The sequence below is a fragment of the Tachypleus tridentatus genome, chromosome 4 (assembly GCF_004210375.1).
Source record: "Tachypleus tridentatus isolate NWPU-2018 chromosome 4, ASM421037v1, whole genome shotgun sequence".
NCBI classification, from domain to species: domain Eukaryota; kingdom Metazoa; phylum Arthropoda; class Merostomata; order Xiphosura; family Limulidae; genus Tachypleus; species Tachypleus tridentatus.
Genome location: NC_134828.1, coordinates 28130697 through 28152933, shown reverse-complemented (window position 1 = coordinate 28152933; position 22237 = coordinate 28130697). Strand labels below are relative to the sequence as shown.

Genomic DNA, 22237 nt, shown 5'->3' with positions numbered 1-22237 from the left:
TGAGACTGAAGTGTCAGATTGTCACCTGGTCAGTTATCGTATACTGTGATCCAATTTAAGAAAGGAGTGAGAACAGTCTGAAGCTGCCGCTCAATAAACCTCATGTTCGATGACCACAAGAAATGTGGAAGTTGATGATGTAGAGGCTATTGGCAAGAGTAGGGGGAAGTTGTTTAATGGATAGCACTGATCTTTATACTGAAAAGGGCGACACTTAAGACACAACCTTGAGGGACTCCTTATTCCTGTGTGAAAGAATGGGAGTGGGTCTAACGGACATAAACTTGGAATCTCCTGGCAAGTAAAAAACTATGAGTAACAATGGGCAAATGGCCACGCAATCCATAGGAGTGGAGATTCCACAAATGGTCAAAGCTCCATGTAGTGTAATAAGCCTTCTCATAATGATAGATCATGAAGATAGAAACAAGATGCTTTCTCTTGAGGAAGGCTTCCCTGGAATTCTGTTGCCACAAACCATATTAGGTGGGCTACAGGAGGTTGTTTGATTCAAAGACCCAAATGAGACGAGCATCACTCATCATCTTGGAAACCTTACAAATACAGCTATTTAAAAAAAAACTGGGCGATAATTAGAAGTAATTTTGTGATCATTCTCAGGCCTTGAAAAAAGAAGACCAATAATCTTGCACCAAGCATCGAGAAGCACATTCTTCTGCCAAATTTGGTTAAAAACAACCAACAGAAGAGGAAGAAGGCAGGAAAGAGACGGCGCAGCATCTTATAGCGAAGTTCATCAGGTCTGACTGGCGTCCTATCAGACTTCTGTGGAGTGAGCTTAAGTTCCAGTGGTGGAACTAACCGTAGAGATGGTCAGTCGGTGGAACTAACCGTAGAGATGGTCTGCCCAAAAGGAAAGTGGTGTAGATGTTTCCACCCAGATGCCTCCAAGACATAACTCTTTGACTGAATTTAGAGATCCAGCAAGTCCTATTAATTCCATTTGTATGTAAAAAGGAAACATTTCTCTGATGATTTTTCAGTCAAGAAATGATGAATGAGAAAACGAGGTAGATGAACAGCAGGAGTCAGGAACTGGAGATTAGATTTCTCCAAGCGTGATCGCTTATCAATTAACAAATTTTTAATTATTTGTTTCGGGGGTCACCGGTTTGGGAATCCATTAGATAAAAAAAAAACTTTAATGACTAAAGATCCCACCCACCATGCATCGATACGAGGGGACGCCCTACAATCCTAAAGAAGAGCGTGTGTTTGTGTTTTTCTTATAGCAAAGCCACAAAGGGCTATCTGCTCAGCCCACCGAGGGGAATCGAACCCCTGATTTTAGCGTTGTAAATCCGGAGACATACCGCTGTACTAGCGGGGGGCGCTAAAGAAGAGCACTATAGCGACGCCAGGGTTTTGTGGGCACTATTCCCAAATATTAGCATTACACATAATGTAGACAATACATGTTGAAAACGTCCAACACTGGAGTTTAGTTGATCTTAGCCCAACAGGACCAGCCAAGTTATCCTTGAATTATCCGAGGACCACCTGTCTACAGGAATTCAAGACCAAAGTAGTGTGTTCTAGTGTACCTAATATAAGTCACACATCAGGATGATAGTTATCCACCACCAGGAATTTCTTCTTGTCTTCACGAAACGCCACGCACGACAAACACGTGAGAGGATACTTGGATCCCAAGGAATATAAGTCTAAGGTGCAGAACATTTTCTGGGATCCACCCTTACCTCGTAAAGGAATCTTTCTGGTGAGAAAATCAAACAAACAGGTAAGTAAACAGAAAGGGAAACAAACAGTAGCTAATTTATTATTAATTTTTTTGCTCCAAAGATAAAAAAATTAGTAATATATCAATATTAAATAAACTTTAGAGAGACTTACAGATGACTTGTGTACAATCTTTGATACCCATCATATTGTTAATTTTAGGTATCCAGCATAGTTGGAAGAGCCGAGTTGCTGAGCGGAATGTTTTTCTTTCTCTCTTTTATTACTTTTTGCAAGTAAGTATTGTATTTAATATCATAAAAATCTGAACTCTTAAATAAATGCTTTTACAAATGTCCTAATGATCAACACAATTGTATGAGTTTTATATTACCTTACTCTTAGATTTCGATAGATAGAGAAAAAAAGAGAGAGAGAGAATGTAGAACGTTTTTTGATTAGGTGATGGAAGTATAACAAATAGCAATGGCTTCTTTTATACTGGTTTGGTTTGGTTTTTGGAATTTCGCACAAAGCTACTCGAGGGCTATCTGTGTTATTCGTCCCTAATTTAGCAGTGTAAGACTAGAGGGAAGGCAGCTAGTCATCACCACCCACCGCCAACTCTTGGCTACTTTTTTACTAACAAATAGTGGGATTGACTGTCACATTATAACGCCCCAACGGCTGGGAGGGCGAGCATGTTTGGAGCGAACCCGCGACCCTCAGATTACGAAGCGCACGCCTTAACGCGCTAGGCCATGCCAGGCCCTTCTTTTATACTCCTTGGAAGAAATTATATCATATTTGTCGACAACTGAAACTCCCTTTCTATATTTAAGGAAGTGAGTTCATCAGTCAAAACAATTTTTTAATGAGAATAATATTAGGTTTACTGTTTGTGTTATACATCATAACATCGTGAAAACATCACAAAAACTAAAAACAAAAAAAGCATAAATGAAGGGCCTGACTTGGCCAGGTGATTAAGGCACTGAGGGTCGAAGGTTCGAATCCCCGTTACACCAAACATCCTCGCTCTTTCAGCCGTTGGGGCGTTATAATGTTACGGTCAATCCCATTATTCGTTGGTAAAAGAGTAGCCCAAGAGCTAGCGGTGGGTGATGATGACTAGCTGCCTTCCCTTACACTGCAAAATTAGGGATGGCTAGCGCAGACAGCTCTCGTGTTGCTTTGCGCGAAATTCAAAAACAAACAAACATGAATGAAGACTTTTTTTAAAAACCCCTAGCGACGTCCATATGTTATTGCTACTGGAAATAATAAACTTTTTGAATGTGAAAAGAGTTATAACATCCTTCCCGTAAACTTCGTGCACATGTTTTTACGAAAACCCTTATAAATAAAGCAAACAAGGGTTTGAATTATATAAAAATGATTTAATTTGTTCTAGGTGAAATAATTTAGCCCTATAGGACCCATGTCTCTCTCACAGTATAGGGGTTTATAGCGCACGAACTGTTATATAATTCTGCGCTGGCACAAAAATATTAGATTCATCTGCCTTGATACAGGATATTTCTATCGAGTAAAGTCCATATCTCATATTATCATACTAAATACATTTGATTAAATAAGATGGTCTTGATATGCAAACGTTATCTCCTGACAAAATCTCCTGAATTAACTTCTGCTGGGTTAACTTAAGTAATCTTCATCTACAAACCGCGTCTCCTGACCAAATTTGTTGCATCAATAACTTGAGTAGAATAGATCTATATACACTGTCTCCTCACTAATTAAGAATGTTTAATTTAAGTAAGATACATCTAGAAACAGACGGATAACTCTGATTTATAAGTATAAACTACATTAGTTATAACTCACACCTGAAATTTTGTAAAATAACTAAAACACTTCTGTTTACTCGTCTGCTTCGAAAATATTGTTAAAACTGTATCTAATGTAATTAAATATATAGAGGGACAAATTTTAAGTTATATGAAAAAATATCAAATATTATTTCTGGCCAAAATCTAAATATCGAAGGACAGACTCAGAAAACAAGAAGTGAACTTACGTTTCTAGCATTAAATCCAACATTAATAGTTAACACTATTTCTTAAAATTAGTTTTTATTGTAATGTCGTTAACCACCTTATATAGAAAAGTAATGAGGTCTTTCAGCCTAACGATTAACTAACATTTCGTTTGTTCTAACTACTGAAACTCGTAAATTGTTGTAACGTTATTCGATTATACGCTTCTTTCAGCTGTTGAACTAACTTAAGTAGACTGCAGCTACAAACAGTGTTTCCTGACCAATTCTTTTGAATTAACTTAAGTAGACTAGATCTATATAAGTTATTTTGAACTTCGATTTTCGGTATTTCACTTCCTTTTACTAATGTAAAATCAAATAGACTTTCATCATTAATTGAACGTACTTTAGATATTTAACGTGAAATTGTATTTACGAATTCCGCAAACTAAGAATATGGAATTTTCACGAAGTATTGAGATAATTAAGGCGTCTTTTTACAAGAACTTTGTAACTCATTAGATAGTTATGCGACATTACCAGAAGACTAGTGGAACCTTGCATACTGAGCATGGCGATAAAGACAGAACATTATTTGATTACACATTTGTTTTAGCTACTAGAACTTGTAATAATATTGTAGCATTCTTCGATTACATGCTTGTTCTTTCTACCTAAGCCTGAATATTGTTGTATAATATTTCTTCCATTAATCGTTTGTTCCAGCTCGTAAAATTTGCATATTGTAGCATTCTCCCTCGATCAGATGTTTGCTCTAGGTACTCAAACTTGTTTCTTGTTGAAACATTTTCCCATTAGCTGCCTGTTATAGCTACTAAAACATGTTATCTTTGTTGCATTCTTGTTAAAACATGGATTAGGCAATTGCTAGGCCTAGATTAGTCTGTTAGTAAGTTTAAATGTTGAAGTCTGTGTTTTTGTTTACTTATTAATTCAAACGCTAGCATTTTTGTTTGATCAGAATGTTTACAACGGATTGAGCAGTGTTAAAAATGAGATGTTATGATAGACGATCATTCATATATAATCTAGTGAATTTATTGCTATCAACCAGTTAATTGGCTGAACTAGCAAAATAAGTGTAAATTTTGTTTCAATATTGTTTCTGAGTTAGGCCGATCATTAGTTAGTACAGTTACGACAGAAAATGTTCGTACTCCTGCGTCCCGAGTAGTTTTTTGCTCATAACTTAAAAAGTATCACGATTAGGCTAATAGACGTGTGATGTATTATAAATATTATACTAACACACATCTACATACATTTTTATGTAAATTAAACGACAAATAAACTGTTTATAAACAAATAACCAAAAATAGGAGGAGCAGAAAATGTTTGTACATTTCAGAATGTGTGAAAAAACTGATATTCCCGTAAAATTTTGTTTAGTTTGGCGAATAAACTACATTATACAATACCAGAACTAGACACTGGGTTCATAATTATTGGAATTTAGCCAGCAAAAAATTTACTTTCGGCAATTTAGCGCCGTCTCCGTTATTATCTGCTTGGTCATCATGGCGAACAGGAAACAACTGTCCAGTGATTTAAAAAACCGAATTATTGTAAAATACAAGTCTAGTGTGTCTCTTTCCGGTATTGCTACACAACTTAATGTGCCGAAATCTACTGTTCAAAGTTTAATTGCGAAGTTTAAGCTTACAAGATCAACTGCTAACCTCCCTCGTTCCGGACGCCCCACCAAAAGTTCTCAGAGGAATTAGTAGGGACCCTCGTTTAACACGTAATGACATACATGTAAGGGAAACTGGGGTTGAAGTAAGCACCTCTACAGTTACGAACATATTACGCTCTTCTGGGTTCAAAGCATGCCGTCCACGTAGAACTCCATATTTAAAGCTTGTTCATTTAGAAGCATGATTGATGTATGCAAGAAAGCATGTAGATAAATCTTTTACCTATTGGAAGAATATTCTTGTCAGACGAGTCTAAAATCGAGCTTTTAGGCCACAGTGATGTTCGTAATATTTTTCGTAAGAAGGGGGGAACGAAATCTTCCAAAGAACACCGTCCCTACAGTTAAACACGGAGGTGGCTCGATCATGCTATGGAATTCCTTCAGCTCTTCTGGTGTAGGCAGCCTTCATTGCGTCAACGGAATCATGAAAAAAGAAGAGTACGTTGATATATTAGACACTTATATCAAGAATGATGCTCGGAACTTGCAGCTTGGGCGTCGTTGGATCTTCCAGTACGACAATGACTCTAAGCACACATCAAAATATGTGCAATCTTGGTTGCAGAGGAACCATATAAGCGTTCTGGAGTGGCCATCGCAGTCACCCGATCTCAACCCAATTGAAAACGTTTGGCATGAGTTGAAGACTAGGGTTCATCAGCGTCATCCGAAAAACTTGCAAGAGTTGGAGGCCTTCTGTGAAGAAGAATGGAAGAAAATACCAGCAGAGTAATGTCAAACGATCATGGAGGGCTGTGAGGAGAGATTGTGCCAAGTAATTCACCTGAAAGGCTACACAACTGACCATGGAAAAAGACGCACAAACAATTTCTGCCCCTCCTATGTTTGGTTATTTGTTTATAAACAGGTTCTTTGTCGTTTAATTTATATAAAAATATATGTAGATGTGCGTTAGTATAATATTTATAACATAACATACTTTCATTATCCTAATTGTGATACTTTTTAAGTTATGAGGAAAAAACTACTCACGACGCAGGGGGTACGAACACTTTCTGTCGTAACTGTGCATCTCGTCAACTTGTAAACATTAGAACGTGAAGTAGAATAAATCAAGTTTGTTCATCATTAAGTGCACTGAACTTGGCGTTATTTAATTAGTGAAAATTACTCTAAACACTTAATTTCGTAAATAACGCAATTTCTTCTAAACACTTATAATTTACTGAATCGTTTCGCCTTTTTTGTTTGTTCGATATTTTGAAGATGCTAATTATTGTAAAACTATTTTTCTGTAGATGGAAAAGGAAGGACAACGTGCCAGGTCAATCTTTTCTTCTCCCAGCTTCCAGCGTCATAACAGCGTGGTTGGCCTTAATGGCTAAAGAGCAAGGTGTTACGGTGCTCACTGTTTCTTTGTGTTATCACTTACAAACTGTTTGTACTCGAAAGCGAGAAAGGTTAGTAGTACCTCTTGTTATACTAAGATTTCGGTGTTTAGATTCTGTGTGGTTATTTTCGAATATTGTCTTGTGAACAAGGAATTCCTAACAATGTAAACTGATAATGTTTGTCTATTTGTTTGTTTTTGAATTTCGCGCAAAGCTACTCGAGGGCTATCTGCGCTAGCCGTCCCTAATTTTGCTGTGTAAGACTAGAGGGAAGGCAGCTAGTCATCACCACCCACCGCCAACTACTGGGCTACTCTTTTACCAACTAATAGTGGGGTTGACCGTCACATTATAACGCCCCCATGGCTGGAAGGGCGAGCATGTTTAATGCGACCAGGATTCGAACCCGCGACCCTCGGATTACGAGTCGAACGCCTTAACACGCTTGGCCATAAAATGATAGCGAAATATCTTTCTTGGATGTGAATCGATGCCCCACAAGGAAAAATTAGGGAAAAATTGAATTAGGGATTTAATGATTTGTTTGTTTTTGAATTTCGCACAAAGCTACTCGAGGGCTATCTGCGCTAGCCGTCCCTAATTTAGCAGTGTAAGACTAGAGGGAAGGCAGCTAGTCATCACCACCCACCGCCAAATCTTGGGCTACTCTTTTATCAACGAATAGTGGGATTGACCGTTACATTATAACGCCCCCACGGCTGAACAGGTGTGTGGTGCGACCGGGATTCGAACCCGCGACCCTCGGATTGCGAGTCGAACGCCTTAACATGCTTGGCCATGCCGGGCCAGTTACCCGTTAGACAGATATTCGACACTTCATTACTAGAAGACTAGCGGAAGTACGTGCTGAACATGGCGATAAACACTCAGCGAGCAAAACCAGAACCATTCAACAAAACGGGTTGTGTTCGTTCCATGACGATACGTTTAAAGATTGCGATTACATGGCATGAATTAGCTATTTAAAAAAAAAAAAGTTAATTTATATTTATCCATAGACATGACATCGTTTTAAACCTTCAACAAAAGGCATACCATCAACTCAGTTTGATAAAATAGTTTTTGCCAGGGAGCTAATCCACCTTTACGCTCTACCAGTCATAATGGCATGACTTTGCTCTCAACATCACACCAGCGATTACACGACGTCACGTAGCCTGTTTACCGCTTCGTCAAACTGTTTCGTTTACTTTGAACACACTCAGTCGAAAATCGAGCTTAGAAAACTCATACATTAATAAAAAGTTTGTAAAACGTGTCGTAATATGTTTCTGCTGAAGCCAAGAAGCAATATTAAGTTTAAAACTTAAATACGAAAGTTTAAAATTCTTTAAATTTTAAGCTTCCACTTAGTGCGTGTGTTTTTTTATATAAGAAAGTCACATGGGGCTATCTGCTGTTTCAGATAGAGAAGCCCAACATATATGTATCTCCTACTCCAAACCTTGTTTTAAGAAAATCCAATATGTATTTCTCCTTTCACAGACTTTGTATTATATAAACACGATATGTGTATCTCTCCTTCACTAGACTTCCTCTTAGACAATTCCAATATATGTGTTTATCCTTCTCAATACGTCCCACTCTGGGATTTACAACTCTAATATCAGTGGTTCGATTCCTTTGGGTGAACACAGCAGATAGCCCGATGCGGCTTTGCTATAAGAATAAAAAACACACATACACACCTTACTAATACTTTCTACTGCAGGAATACAATAACACAGTATATGTTTTTCACCCTCTCAAGATATTGTTACAAAAATACAATAATACACTATGTATGTTTCACCCTCTCAAGATATTGTTACAGAAATCCAATATATGTCTTACTCAAGACTTTATGTTAGAGAAGTCCAATACATGTGTTTATCCCATTACATCTTTTGCGTCAGAGAAATTAAATATACGTGTTTCTCCCACTAGAGAATTTGTGTTAGAAAAATTCAAGATATATTTTCTCTCATTTCCGACATTGTGTTAGAGAAATCCAACATATGTATCACTTCCTATCCACATTTTGTGTCACAGAAATCCACTATATGTGTTCTCCCTCTTCAGACTTTGTGTTAGAGAAATCCAGTTTATATGTTCGTCCCTTTGTAGACTTATATCTTTTCCTCTAACTTTGACTTTTTATTAGAAAAATGCAAAATATGTGTCTTTTTCTACAGACTTTCCCTTACAGCAATCTAATATATATGTATTTCTCTCACTCTGAAATGTGTGTTAGAGAAATCCAATACATGTGTGTTTCTCCCGTTCCAGACTTTGTTTCGGAGAAACGGAATGTATTTCTTTCACTCCAGGTTTACTGCTACATAAATCTTTTATATGTGTTTCTTCCTATTCAGTCTTTGTGTTAGAGAAATCCAACACATATGTTTCTGTTACTTCATATTATGTGTTAGAAAAATCCAATATTTCGTTTTCTCCATCACCAGACTTTGTGTTAGAGATGTTCAATATATGTGTTTCTCCCTATTCATATTTTATGTTAGATAATTTCAATTTGAAAGGATCATTTGCTATGAAATTTAAAGATTTCTATCAACAGTAATAACTGAAGAGTCCTGTTATCTCTCTTTTGATAGGCCCGATGGTCGCACCAAACATGCTCGCCCTTTCGGCCGTGAGGCATTATAATGTGACTGTCAATCCCACTATTCGTTGGTAAAAGAGTAGCCCAAGAGTTGGCTGTGGGTGGTAATGTCTAGCTACCTTCCCTCTATTCTTACACTGCTACATTATGGACGGCTGCGCAGATAGCCCTCGTGTAGCTTTGCGCGAAATTCAAAACAAACAAACAAACTCTCTTTAATTATTTGGGTTTGATTCTCTTAAAAGGGAACGTGTTTTTTGAAAGTGATTAACTGAATTGTATAATAAACTTTACAACTCAGCCCCTAGTCCCACAAACTAACGTTTTAAATTTAAAGGACCATAATTATCCTTCATGCGCTAAAGGTAAATTTTCGTACTTTTAATATTAACATCCGTGATTTGATAATTCATAATGTTGCTTTGTACTAGACTTTCTCTGATTGTTTGTTTAAAATTCTGACAAAGTTTCTTCAAGACTATCTGAGCTAGCCGTTCATAATTTACGAGAGGGAAGATAACTAGATATCAACACTAACCACCAACAACTTGTTGGTTACTCTTTACCGACGAATAGTGGAATTGATCATGACTTTAGACGCTTTCAAGGATAGAATGTTAAGAATATTTGGAGACTGGATTCGAATACCGTTACCCTCATATCGCGACGCGAGTGTCCCAACCATTAAGCCTAAGTTAGGCCCTTTCAACCAAGGTCAAAACAACGAGATTAAAAACGGTAATCTTCGAGACAAGTGATGTTTGCTGGGCCTTCAGCTATTCGTTTCTATAAAGACGGAAGAAAGATAGACTTGAAAGCAAACAGTTTCCAAGAGAAAAAAAGAAAGTAAACCATCGTTTGATCACGTGTTCTTCTGCTGTTGTATCGATTTTTATGTTTGTTGTTAGGAGAGTTTAGTCGCAGATGTCTTTCTTCTTTTCTATATAGTATAACAAATGTGATATTATGAACATTTGTCATCGTATCTCACGAGCAGAGACAGTTGTAAGTTTTCACGCGCTTGTTTTTTTTAATTTCTTTTATTACTAAACAAGCTGAGGTACCCGTCTTTTGTCAGGCTTATGAGCTTTAGAAAAGTGTGGTTGAATGCTATGATAAATAACACAAATATCCTAACATTTACACAATTTATTTATAACACATTATTGCAACATTCGTTATTACCTCACCAGTAGTTTTTTATAAGGTTTAAGAACTCAGTGTGTATATACTTAATATATGGCACACACTGTGAATTGCTGTAGGAAACAGTTTTGGAGTAGTTAGTTCACTGCAGCATTGATATTTCTAGGGAACGGCCTGGGGTTATTTCTTTTAGAATAGTTTTGAACTTTTGCCAGTATGATATTGAATATTGAGTCATTTTAACTACAAATACTTCATACATACAAACGTAATGTACTGAATTTCAAAAATACAAGTTTTAATACATAAATTATAGCCATACATACCAAGAAAAATGTGATGAAGCCGTGGCTTGCTTGGGCTCACCGGTTTCTACGGCCCTGTTTTGCGATGAATGTTTGTTGTTTTTTTTTAATTTCGCGCAAAGCTACATCAGGGCTATTTGTGCTAGCCGTCCCTAATTTAGCAGTGTAAGACTAGAGGGAAGGCAGCTAGTCATCACCACCCACCTTTGGGATACTCTTTTATCAACGAATAGTGGGACTGTCCGTCACATTATAACGCACTCATGGCTGAAAGGGCGAGCATGTTTGATGCGACGGGGATTCGCACACGCAATTTTCAGATTACGAGTTAAGTGCCTTAGCCACCTGGCCATGCCATTCTGTGCGATGTTTAAGTTGATTTTGTATTAAGAGGTAGCGACCAAAGTTGTGGCGGTCAGGGTTTCATCCTGTTACCCGCTTTCAATATCCAACTCTTAATGTTCTTCCACAATGTTTCACGTGATTACTTGACGGTCATTGACTACAGAAGTGTCTTACGAACCAAAGCTGAAAGGTTACAGGTCAAAGTACGACATTGGTATGACTAAAAATAACAAAAAACGCCTATTCAGATCATCCTTATGAAGGTATAGAAACTTCATATGATTTTATGTACTACTACGATAGTGGCGGCCATTTTGTCATTACATTCCTCTATAGAAAATTTAATAAACGTGTAAGGACGTGGTGCCATCTATGAATGTAGGTAACCTTAAACTATAAAGTCAAAGTTAACCCAACGTCAATGGTAATAAATGCTCAATAACAGCAATAACGGAAGGCAGAGAGGGTTGTTGTCCCCCAGTAACATACCCCTTGTTCCAAAGCTAATCCATGAAAGTTTTTTCGAGATATGCTCAGCAACCTAGGAGTAGATAGTTAAAGGACAGACAGACACACAGATTTTTGCGCTTTATATATCTAAGGTTTGGATACGCTGTGTAAAATTGATGCAATTTTTACCTGCTTGTTTCAATTAATTATATAGATAAATAATAGTTTATCAGTTAAGTCTCCTAAACAAATTCACACATAAAACCTTTCTCTCTTATTTTGGTATTAAATAATCCCCCAGGTTTCTTACTGGTATGACAAGATAAACAAAATCTAGTTGGTTTTACCCTTGAAAGATAAAGTCGAAATAGCATAAACTTTACTTGGTCCATAATAAAAGCAGGAGTCAATAGTTGACATAAACTTTACTTGGTCCACAATAAAAACAGAAATGAACACTTACCATGTACTTTACTTGGTCCATAATAAAAGACAGGAATCAGCAGTTACCACAAACTTTACTTGATCCACAAAAATAAACAGGAGTCAACAGTTACCATAAACGTTACTTGGTCCACAAAACAAAACAGGAGTCAACGGTTACCATAAACGTTACTTGGTCCACAATAAAAACAGAAATGAACACTTACCATATGCTTTACTTGGTCCACAATAAAAGACAGGAGTCAGCAGTTACCACAAACTTTACTTGGTCCACAAAAATAAACAGGAGTCAGCAGTTACCATAAACTTTACTTGGTCCACAAAAATAAACAGGAGTCAACAGTTACCATAAACGTTACTTGGTCCACAAAACAAAACAGGAGTCAACAGTTACCATAAACTTTACTTGATCCACAAAACAAAACAGGAGTGAACAGTTACCATAAACTTTACTTGATCCACAATAAAAACAGAAATGAACACTTACCATATACTTTACTTGGTCCACAATAAAAGACAGGAGTCAGCAGTTACCACAAACTTTACTTGGTCCACAAAAGTAAACAGGAGTCAACAGTTATCATAAACGTTACTTGGTCCACAAAAATAAACAGGAGTCAACAGTTACCATAAACGTTACTTGGTCCACAAAACAAAACAGGAGTGAACAGTTACCATAAACTTTACTTGATCCACAAAACAAAACAGGAGTGAACAGTTACCATAAACTTTACTTGATCCACAATAAAAACAGAAATGAACACTTACCATATACTTTACTTGGTCCACAATAAAAGACATGAGTCAGCAGTTACCACAAACTTTACTTGGTCCACAATAAAAGACAGGAGTCAGCAGTTACCACAAACTTTACTTGGTCCACAAAAATAAACAGGAGTCAACAGTTACCATAAACGTTACTTGGCCCACAAAACAAAACAGAAGTCAACAGTTACCATAAACGTTACTTGGTCCAAATAAAAACAGAATCTTGCAATATAATTAAATATTAGTAGTCTAAATTTTAAAAACCATGTTCTGTAGAATGAGTTGCTAAGAATCATTATTGGTGTCGTTGAACATATAACTTGGGTCACTTCTTTAACTACAGGTTTCAATTAACACACCAAACATAGTTATTAATAAAAAGATTTTACAAGGAACAACCCAAAACTGTCTGGTGTTTTCATGCGAAAAAGGACTAACTCAGGTTAGAAAATTATGTTTGACATCTTGTTATAAATCACCATAGTTCTATTAGGGCAAAACATACTTTAAACAGTAAAAGTTCAGTTCAAGTAACGCTTTAAAGCCTTTAATACTGGTTGCTAAGGTTGTATAAAAATAAAAATTATGAGAAAAGTGCGTGTGTTAGACTTACAAGGAAATGTAATTCTGCTCAAAGCTGCCCTTTTGTAATTATTAGTAATATTTTGCCAGTGTACAGCACAAACTTAATACATTACATAAACAATTTGAATAATACTAAATAAGTTACCACGTAGGTCGTAGGGATACTGAAAAGTTTATTCGTTTCTTCTATATCATGCATATGCTGAAGAAAGATCATAATTTTATTATAACCAATGTTATCTTTACCCCTTGAAGTTAGCTTTCTTACAAATATCATGTGTTTATTTAACAATTTTAAGTACAGGGTGAAACGGGGATTACCAGCTAGTACTGGATGAACTTTACATAGTTGTGACGTGTTCATACTTCACGCTTTGTACACTATACAATAGGTATCTTTAGGGAATTAACCTCTATATTGTATATGAAGTGAAAGATAAAAAAAATCACTACGTATAATATTAATTTTATTACATACATCAGTACAATATTTACTTAAAAGGCACGAAGATTTATTTAAAGTGGTGTTATAGATGTATGTGTTTTATTTCAAAAACTACTTTTCTACTGGTAACATTTTATATAAGCTTAGTGAGGTCTTAGATTACCCATGTAATTGCCAGTTGCTATGCATTACATATACGTATATACTTTAATTACACATAAACTATAGATGCTCACTATATTCTCAAAATATCTCCATGAAAAATCTCCAACTGAAGCTTAACAGTTTATATCTCGAACTAATGTTATCAAGTAGTCATAGCTACAGTAAATCATCATGAACCGTATCAGCTTGCTGCTCTCTATGCTTATTCTCATTACAATTTATAAAGTTAGTTACCGTATTAAGTAATGATTTGCTCATGGTTGAACACAAAAAAAACAATAAACAAGATAAATACAAAAATAGAAATTTAAAAACCTGCAAATAGGGATTGTAAAAAACTAAAGAGAGAAGGCTGAAGATATTGTAGACATTGTTTACTCAAACTATAAATACTTATTTGATTCTATCAAGTTTATTCTACGCATGGAGCCGAAATACAGATTTGTAGTTTGAGTGAATAATGTCCACAGTATCTCTAGCCTTCTTCCTTTACTTTTTACGGTTCCTATTTTGTAGGTTTTTATATTCCAAACTTTTTATTTATCTTATGATATTTATTTATTATTAAATGTATTCAAATAATAGCTCTTCTTGCAAAACTTCTGAGTGTCTATAGAGTGTTTGTGTGTTTTATGCTTTTGTTATAGCAAAGCCACATCGGGTTATCTGCTGTGTCCACTGTAAGGGATCGAATCCCTGATTTTAGTGTTGTAAATCCGAAGACTAAAGTCTATAGAACAAATAATCAGTGAAATAAAGGTCTTCTTCCTATAATGAATAGATATTATTATATCATTGTAAATCTTCATGACGGTTCCTTATAAATACCAACAGGGTGTTAAGTTGTGTTTCTGAACCATATGGGTCTAGTGAACTTATCTCTTATTCCGACCTATATTACAAAATATTAAACAATGCTGCTAGTACAAGGAACACATGTTCAACAATAACATACGTTAACAATTATATAAGCTGGAACACAAACACCGAATTTCATACAGGCGACACGTGTTATATAATCAACTCACAATGACACATTGTATGGGCGGCACGTTATACAAACAACTCATTACGAATTGTGTAAAAACAACACGTTCCACAAAATTTGCAGACAAACGTAACAGGTCGATATTGTTACCAACTAAATCTATATTAACTGCAGTCCTTTTGTGTAATATAATATAAATATTTTTATCATGTTATTCGAACTACATTATACATAAAGATTCCCACGACATTCCACAAACAATTCATTTAACCTTGCCAATATATGAGTGTTACGGCTTAGTCTGTGATCTTACAATGTCTAAAAATATATAGCCATCCCAACAAAATAGAACGAAATTTTTGGTATAGAATACTCCAATCACCACTACGAATATCTAACGAAAGTTTTACAGAAAATTTTTCCAACCAACGCTGCAAGATATGACGAAATTTTTTTTATCAAGATTCACCATATAATACATGTGAGGCAACTCCTAACTGTGCTGGTGATTTATGATAAATGTACCACAGATTTTGGCGCCAAGTACTAAGCTACTCTCAATACCATGTTTCACCTAAAGGCATACCTGTAGCCAATTTATTTTCTTCCGTTCCTCTATGCAATTAACTTAATAGACAACTACTGATTGGTTGAAATATTCAGGGAGTAGGGATCAAACGTCAAGATCATCCAATAACAAACCAAAAACAACGTATCGCTGACAGTTGAAACATCACTACCTAATTTACTTGTTCTGATGTTTTACTTATTTCAGTCATATTCGTGGTTTGATGAATGGCTTGTAGAACAAGCTCTGGAACAGAAAAATAGGTGTTGAGAATGAATCAGGTGGTCTTTATTTTTATCGTTCATTTTCAAATTATCAGAGCGACTCACGTCGCTCATGCATGTACAGAAATCACATTGAACATGTTAGCACAGAGACCAAATTTAAAAGGCTAACCAAATAATCAAATTCAACATGTTAGCACAATAAACAACTTCAACAGTTTAGCCAGGTAAGCAAATTCAACAGGCTAACCCAATAATCAAATTCAACATGTCAGCACAGTAATCAAATGCGACATGTCAGCACAGTAATCAAATTCAACATGTTAGCCCAGTAATCAAATTCAACATATTAACACAGTAATCAAACTCAACATGTTATAGAGTAATCAACTTTTACAAGATACTATTTTAACAAGTTTCCGAAGTCACTGTACCAGATGATATAATTCAGTAGTTAATCTGTTCACAAACTGTAATTGGACAATGCAATACTCTCACGTGAGAATAGATTAGTTGATTCTCAACAGTGACCGTTTAGAAGGCTGTAAGCTAGAACATGTAATAATCTGTCATCAGTACTCAGACTCAGTAAACCTCAGTACGTCAGCTATAATAAGATCAGATTTAACTGTGTTACTCTGTAAACCAGAGCAGCTGAGATGATAATTAACGTGTTAACAGTACCTAGATAAACCACATATACTCTACCTAAGTAACATCAGCCAGTACGAAATCAACATACCTTTTTACTGTTTCTAATTTACACATCAGGTAAAAAAAAAAGTTTAAGCTGTTAAGCTGGATATGAATTGGTCGCTGCTTAATCTGGTGAGAAATTAAAGCATTCTGACCCTTTCTAAATAAAACACGTGTTGTTGTTGTTTTTCCCAACGTTTGAAGTAAAAGTTAATATTAACTGATATTTTCCTAAGAGGGTGTTTCAGCGTAACAACTTGTAACAACCTGGGGTTATTAGTGGTACCTTTACACCAACATCCTTACAATAGTTCCAGAATGTCAGTAATTCGTGTATACATTCCAGCTGTTATAACCACATTCTTTACGTCTTATCTAAAGGTGAGGAATCCTCTTCCGGGTTAGCAGTTGTCAAGGAAACGCCTGAGACGGCACGTGAACGAAAACCTTGAAGAGCACCGACTTCTGCAGGATCAATTCTTTGCAGAAAGCAGTTCTCGGTTCGAAACGCCCCCCGCTGCGTTCCTTGGTTTTGTTTCTTTTTAGTTTTTCTTCCTCAAGTAAAACTCTCAGAAGTCACAAAACCTTTCAAGTGCTGAAGTAGCCGAGTCATGCAGTAACCTATAAACACGTCTTTCTAACAAGAAATAAGCTTTCTTATCGCCAAATAAACACAATTGCTTCATTCAAAAGTGTCTTAGTTTGGATGATACGTCTGTTTTACGAGCTACTTATGTATCAATATAAAATAGTATCATGAAAACAACAACAACAGTGGATTTACGTCAGCTAAATTTCATGGGACTTCTTTACTCTGACTTATCACTGTCGCGTGTCGAAGCAAGTTTGCAGAGTTCGCCTCCCCCCGGTGGAACAGCTGTAAGTTTAGAAACTACAACTAGTTCGGGTTCGAATTCCCTAGATGAGTACAGCAGAAAGCCCAGTGTGGTTTTACTATAAAGCAACCAAGCAAACCATAAAAGGAAATAGATTCGTTTTACTCCAGAAATTGATTACTCCAAGTGCACGTGAGCGCTACAATGAATACTCCAAGTGCACGTGAGAGCTACAATGAATTTTGAAACATTTAATTGCTCATATAGGAAAGAAATCCCAAAAATAAAACAAGATGACTTGTATGTTGTACTGCTGGTCTTCAAGTGAGACACTGCATTTCTCCCCACACTGTAGCAGCAGGGAATGGCATCGTGTATTATTTATGTCTTATTACCGTATTTTCCTAATGACCAATATTTACCTCTACCTAACTATATCTATAATAAAAACTGTTATTGAAGAGCAGTGAGTTCACACAGTTTCAAATTAGAGGCTTTCGCGTTGCCGCAAAAACCTGTAAAATAGTAAAATGTATACTTTGGTCAAGTGTTACGTGATTGGTTTAACAAATATTTTTGTGGCTAGATTATTATTGACGTTCGATTGTTTGGTACCTCATGACGCAAGGTAGCTAGGCTAAACAAGCATTACAAACGCTAAATAAGAAGTTAAATATAATAAATAAACAGAAAACAAGATAAAGATGAAACAATTGTCATAAATTAGGTAAAAAAAACTGAATAAAAATTAAAAGGACAATGACCCGTAAAAAGATAAAAACGCAAGTTAGACCGTGTCACCATCATTAATGACACCTTCAAGATCAAGCATAACAAATCCTTAGAAAATACATGTCTAAAATGGTGCCATCTCTCACATTCGTAACAACGGCGCGAGAGTAAAACGTGGGATGTTTTGACCTGAATGTTACAAAGGTCACAAGTTGGTGGATCAGTAGCAGATAAAAGAAAACGAGGCGTTAAAAAGCTATAACCACAGCTTGACGGAAACCAGACGTCTAAAGAACATTAGGTTTGATCTAGAAAAGCTTATTATAAAGTTGCTTACTGCCAACTGACGCGAAGCCGAATCTTGATCATAGGACCTCAGTCCATATACGGACGGACTTAAATGCAGCGTCAGCGAATATCACCGTATGCAGGTATTCAGAAAAACTCAACAGAAACAGAATACGGCGAAAAGTGGGTAACCGTTTCTGAATGCCCAAGAGAACAGGATGAGAACTCACGAGAAAACATTTCTATACCAGAGAGAGATTAGAGAGTCAGTGTCCAAGAGAACAGGATGAGAACTCACGAGAAAACATTTCTATACCAGAAGAGAGATTAGAGAGTCAGTGTCCAAGAGAACAGGATGAGAACTCACGAGAAAACATTTCTATACCAGAAGAGAGATTAGAGAGTCAGTGTCCAAGAGAACAGGATGAGAACTCACGAGAAAACATTTCTATACCAGAAGAGAGATTAGAGAGTCAGTGCCCAAGAGAACAGGATGAGAACTCACGAGAAAACATTTCTATACCAGAAGAGAGATTAGAGAGTCAGTGCCCAAGAGAACAGGATGAGAACTCACGAGAAAACATTTCTATACCAGAAGAGAGATTAGAGAGTCAGTGTCCAAGAGAACAGGATGAGAACTCACGAGAAAACATTTCTATACCAGAAGAGAGATTAGAGAGTCAGTGTCCAAGAGAACAGGATGAGAACTCACGAGAAAACATTTCTATACCAGAAGAGAGATTAGAGAGTCAGTGTCCAAGAGAACAGGATGAGAACTCACGAGAAAACATTTCTATACCAGAAGAGAGATTAGAGAGTCAGTGCCCAAGAGAACAGGATGAGAACTCACGAGAAAACATTTCTATACCAGAAGAGAGATTAGAGAGTCAGTGTCCAAGAGAACAGGATGAGAACTCACGAGAAAACATTTCTATACCAGAAGAGAGATTAGAGAGTCAGTGTCCAAGAGAACAGGATGAGAACTCACGAGAAAACATTTCTATACCAGAAGAGAGATTAGAGAGTCAGTGCCCAAGAGAACAGGATGAGAACTCACGAGAAAACATTTCTATACCAGAAGAGAGATTAGAGAGTCAGTGTCCAAGAGAACAGGATGAGAACTCACGAGAAAACATTTCTATACCAGAAGAGAGATTAGAGAGTCAGTGTCCAAGAGAACAGGATGAGAACTCACGAGAAAACATTTCTATACCAGAAGAGAGATTAGAGAGTCAGTGTCCAAGAGAACAGGATGAGAACTCACGAGAAAACATTTCTATACCAGAAGAGAGATTAGAGAGTCAGTGTCCAAGAGAACAGGATGAGAACTCACGAGAAAACATTTCTATACCAGAAGAGAGATTAGAGAGTCAGTGTCCAAGAGAACAGGATGAGAACTCACGAGAAAACATTTCTATACCAGAAGAGAGATTAGAGAGTCAGTGTCCAAGAGAACAGGATGAGAACTCACGAGAAAACATTTCTATACCAGAAGAGAGATTAGAGAGTCAGTGTCCAAGAGAACAGGATGAGAACTCACGAGAAAACATTTCTATACCAGAAGAGAGATTAGAGAGTCAGTGTAAATAGTGCAGTTAAGTGTACATTTTAGCTTCTTTGTGATCCAGGGCAAGAGAACTGGCATACAAATCGGCAGTGAACACAGACACCGTAAAAAGGGTCGTGTGAGCAATCACCGAGCTACAAGTAGCCATGACAGAGCCCACAGGGTCAATTGATTTCGAACTATCCATAAACATGAGAACAGAGAAATGGTTCGATAGATGTTTGTCATAGTGAATACTGTGTTTCCAATCTGATGTATCCGTCTGCATGAGATGACTCAAAGAAAGGTCACGGATGGAGACAGTAATGAGTCGTGGCGGAAGGCAGCTGTAGTGTCAGTAACAGATATAATAAGTGGTGTCTTTATGTTTGTAGTTACAACTTGGTCATCTCTGTATGTAACTATATTATTGTACACATACAACACCAGTGTTGTGTTAGTACAACCAGTATTATCTTTATGTAAATACATTGTTGTGTAGGTTGATTATTGTTACCTAGTTACGGAAACAGATGACCTTAGTCAGTTTTCTTGAAAGGTTCAAGTTTTATATTATTAAAATCGATGTAAATTAATGAAATAAAACAGAATTGTTTTTATTGTTTTATTCTTCCTGGAATGTTTGTCACTTTGTCTCATTTTACAAATCTATGTGTGTTTCTTTGTTGTAGGTCAAGAAAAGAAGTCCCAAAGTGGCCAGGGGTGGACAGGTATACCCTGACGATTTTGCTCGTGGTAAGTGTTTAGAAAATTGAACTGACTGATTTTGTTTGATATGTATTTTAAAAGTGTAAAAGTATAGCATGGAAAACAAATGGAAATTATATGTTGATGATGGTAAACATGATGGGTAGAGATGGTAAACATTAAGGAAAACTGTAACATTCACCAACAGTTTTAAAAATACATTACCAACACAGCATGTGGTATGTTTTAGTAGGTCAACTTCTTAAGTATAAGAAAGTATACAAAATAAAACAAATACTGGACAACGTTGACCACATTTTGATAACATAAAATGTGATAGTTATAAAAATACTAAGTAAACACCAAATCAAATCAAAATGTGAATACTGTATTCATTTCACCTACTTTCTTTATGATAAGGATAACATTTACACAATGACCAGCACCGTTATAATAACAACCAAACTCGTTGTAAAAGAAGAGTCGTATCAAGTCCTCACGTGTATAACTTGTCTAAATAAGTAATTCCAGTTATTTATCCAATAAACTTGAGAAATGATTTTATCTCTATATGTTATACTTTTATATTATTACTTGTTATCAGAGCTCTTGTAAGGCACGTCACAGTCAATGAGAAGGGGGGAAGATAAAGGTAGAGAAGGTGGCGGCATAGTTTAATGAATTGTCACCAGAGGTCGCTGGCAGAACGCAGTAATGTAACATAGCTACATAAAGTGAAACCATAGGGGCGTTGTTATGGAGGCGTTGCTAAGCCGCTGTGAGTAGCGGACGTGACGTCATAGTTCCATATAGTGGAGATTATATTTCAGCATATAATCAAAAGCTAGATTTAATCAATCGATTTATGTATAAAACACTAATTCATTTTTTTTCACATTTCCTGACCTTTTATGTGTAAATCACTTATCATTCTTGGTTTGGCTTGTTTGGAATTTCGCGCAAAGCTATACGAGGGCTATCTGCGTTAGCCATTCCTAATTTAGCAGTGTAAGACTAGAGGGAAGGCAGCTAGTCATCACCACCCACCGCCAACACTTGGGCTACTTTTTTACCAACGAATAGTGGGATTTACCGTAACATTATAACGATACCACAGCTAAAAGGGACGATCATGTTTGGTGTGACGGAGGTTCGAATCTGCAACCCTTAAATTACGAGTCGAGTGCCTTAACCACCTGGCCATGCCGGGCATCTTATCATCCTTAAAAGGATGCTTATTTAACATGCACACTTACGACAATCGTTTTGCACTTATGACTTTATAGTTTTTCATTTACTTATGTTTCACAAAGATAAATGGTGTTCTACTTGTACGTTTGATTTCTAAGGCAAACTGTTTTTAATGTGTCCCAACTTGTAATTACATCATTAATGTCCTTATTAAAATTATTATTTAACGATAAACATGTAATAATGATGTTACACATGTCAGTTTTATTACCGTCATCTGAACGAAACAAATAATATGTGTTTATTCAAGAACTTAACTTATATATTTTATTTTTTGTTCTGTGACTTTTACATTTGATGTCCTGAAAAGAACACTTTTTTAACATATAAACTTACTATACACATATAA

At 36.3% G+C, this 22237-nt stretch overlaps 1 protein-coding gene across 1 annotated transcript in view; it reads left to right on the top strand.

Moving 5' to 3' along the window:
- LOC143248753 (protein O-mannosyl-transferase TMTC1-like) overlaps nt 1-22237 on the top strand; it is a 62304-nt gene that overhangs the window by 880 nt on the left and 39187 nt on the right. The window contains exons 2-4 of the mRNA XM_076497436.1: nt 1924-1997; nt 6683-6844; nt 20622-20685. Coding sequence (XP_076353551.1) covers nt 1924-1997; nt 6683-6844; nt 20622-20685 — 300 coding nt within the window. The remainder of the gene's footprint in view (nt 1-1923; nt 1998-6682; nt 6845-20621; nt 20686-22237) is intronic.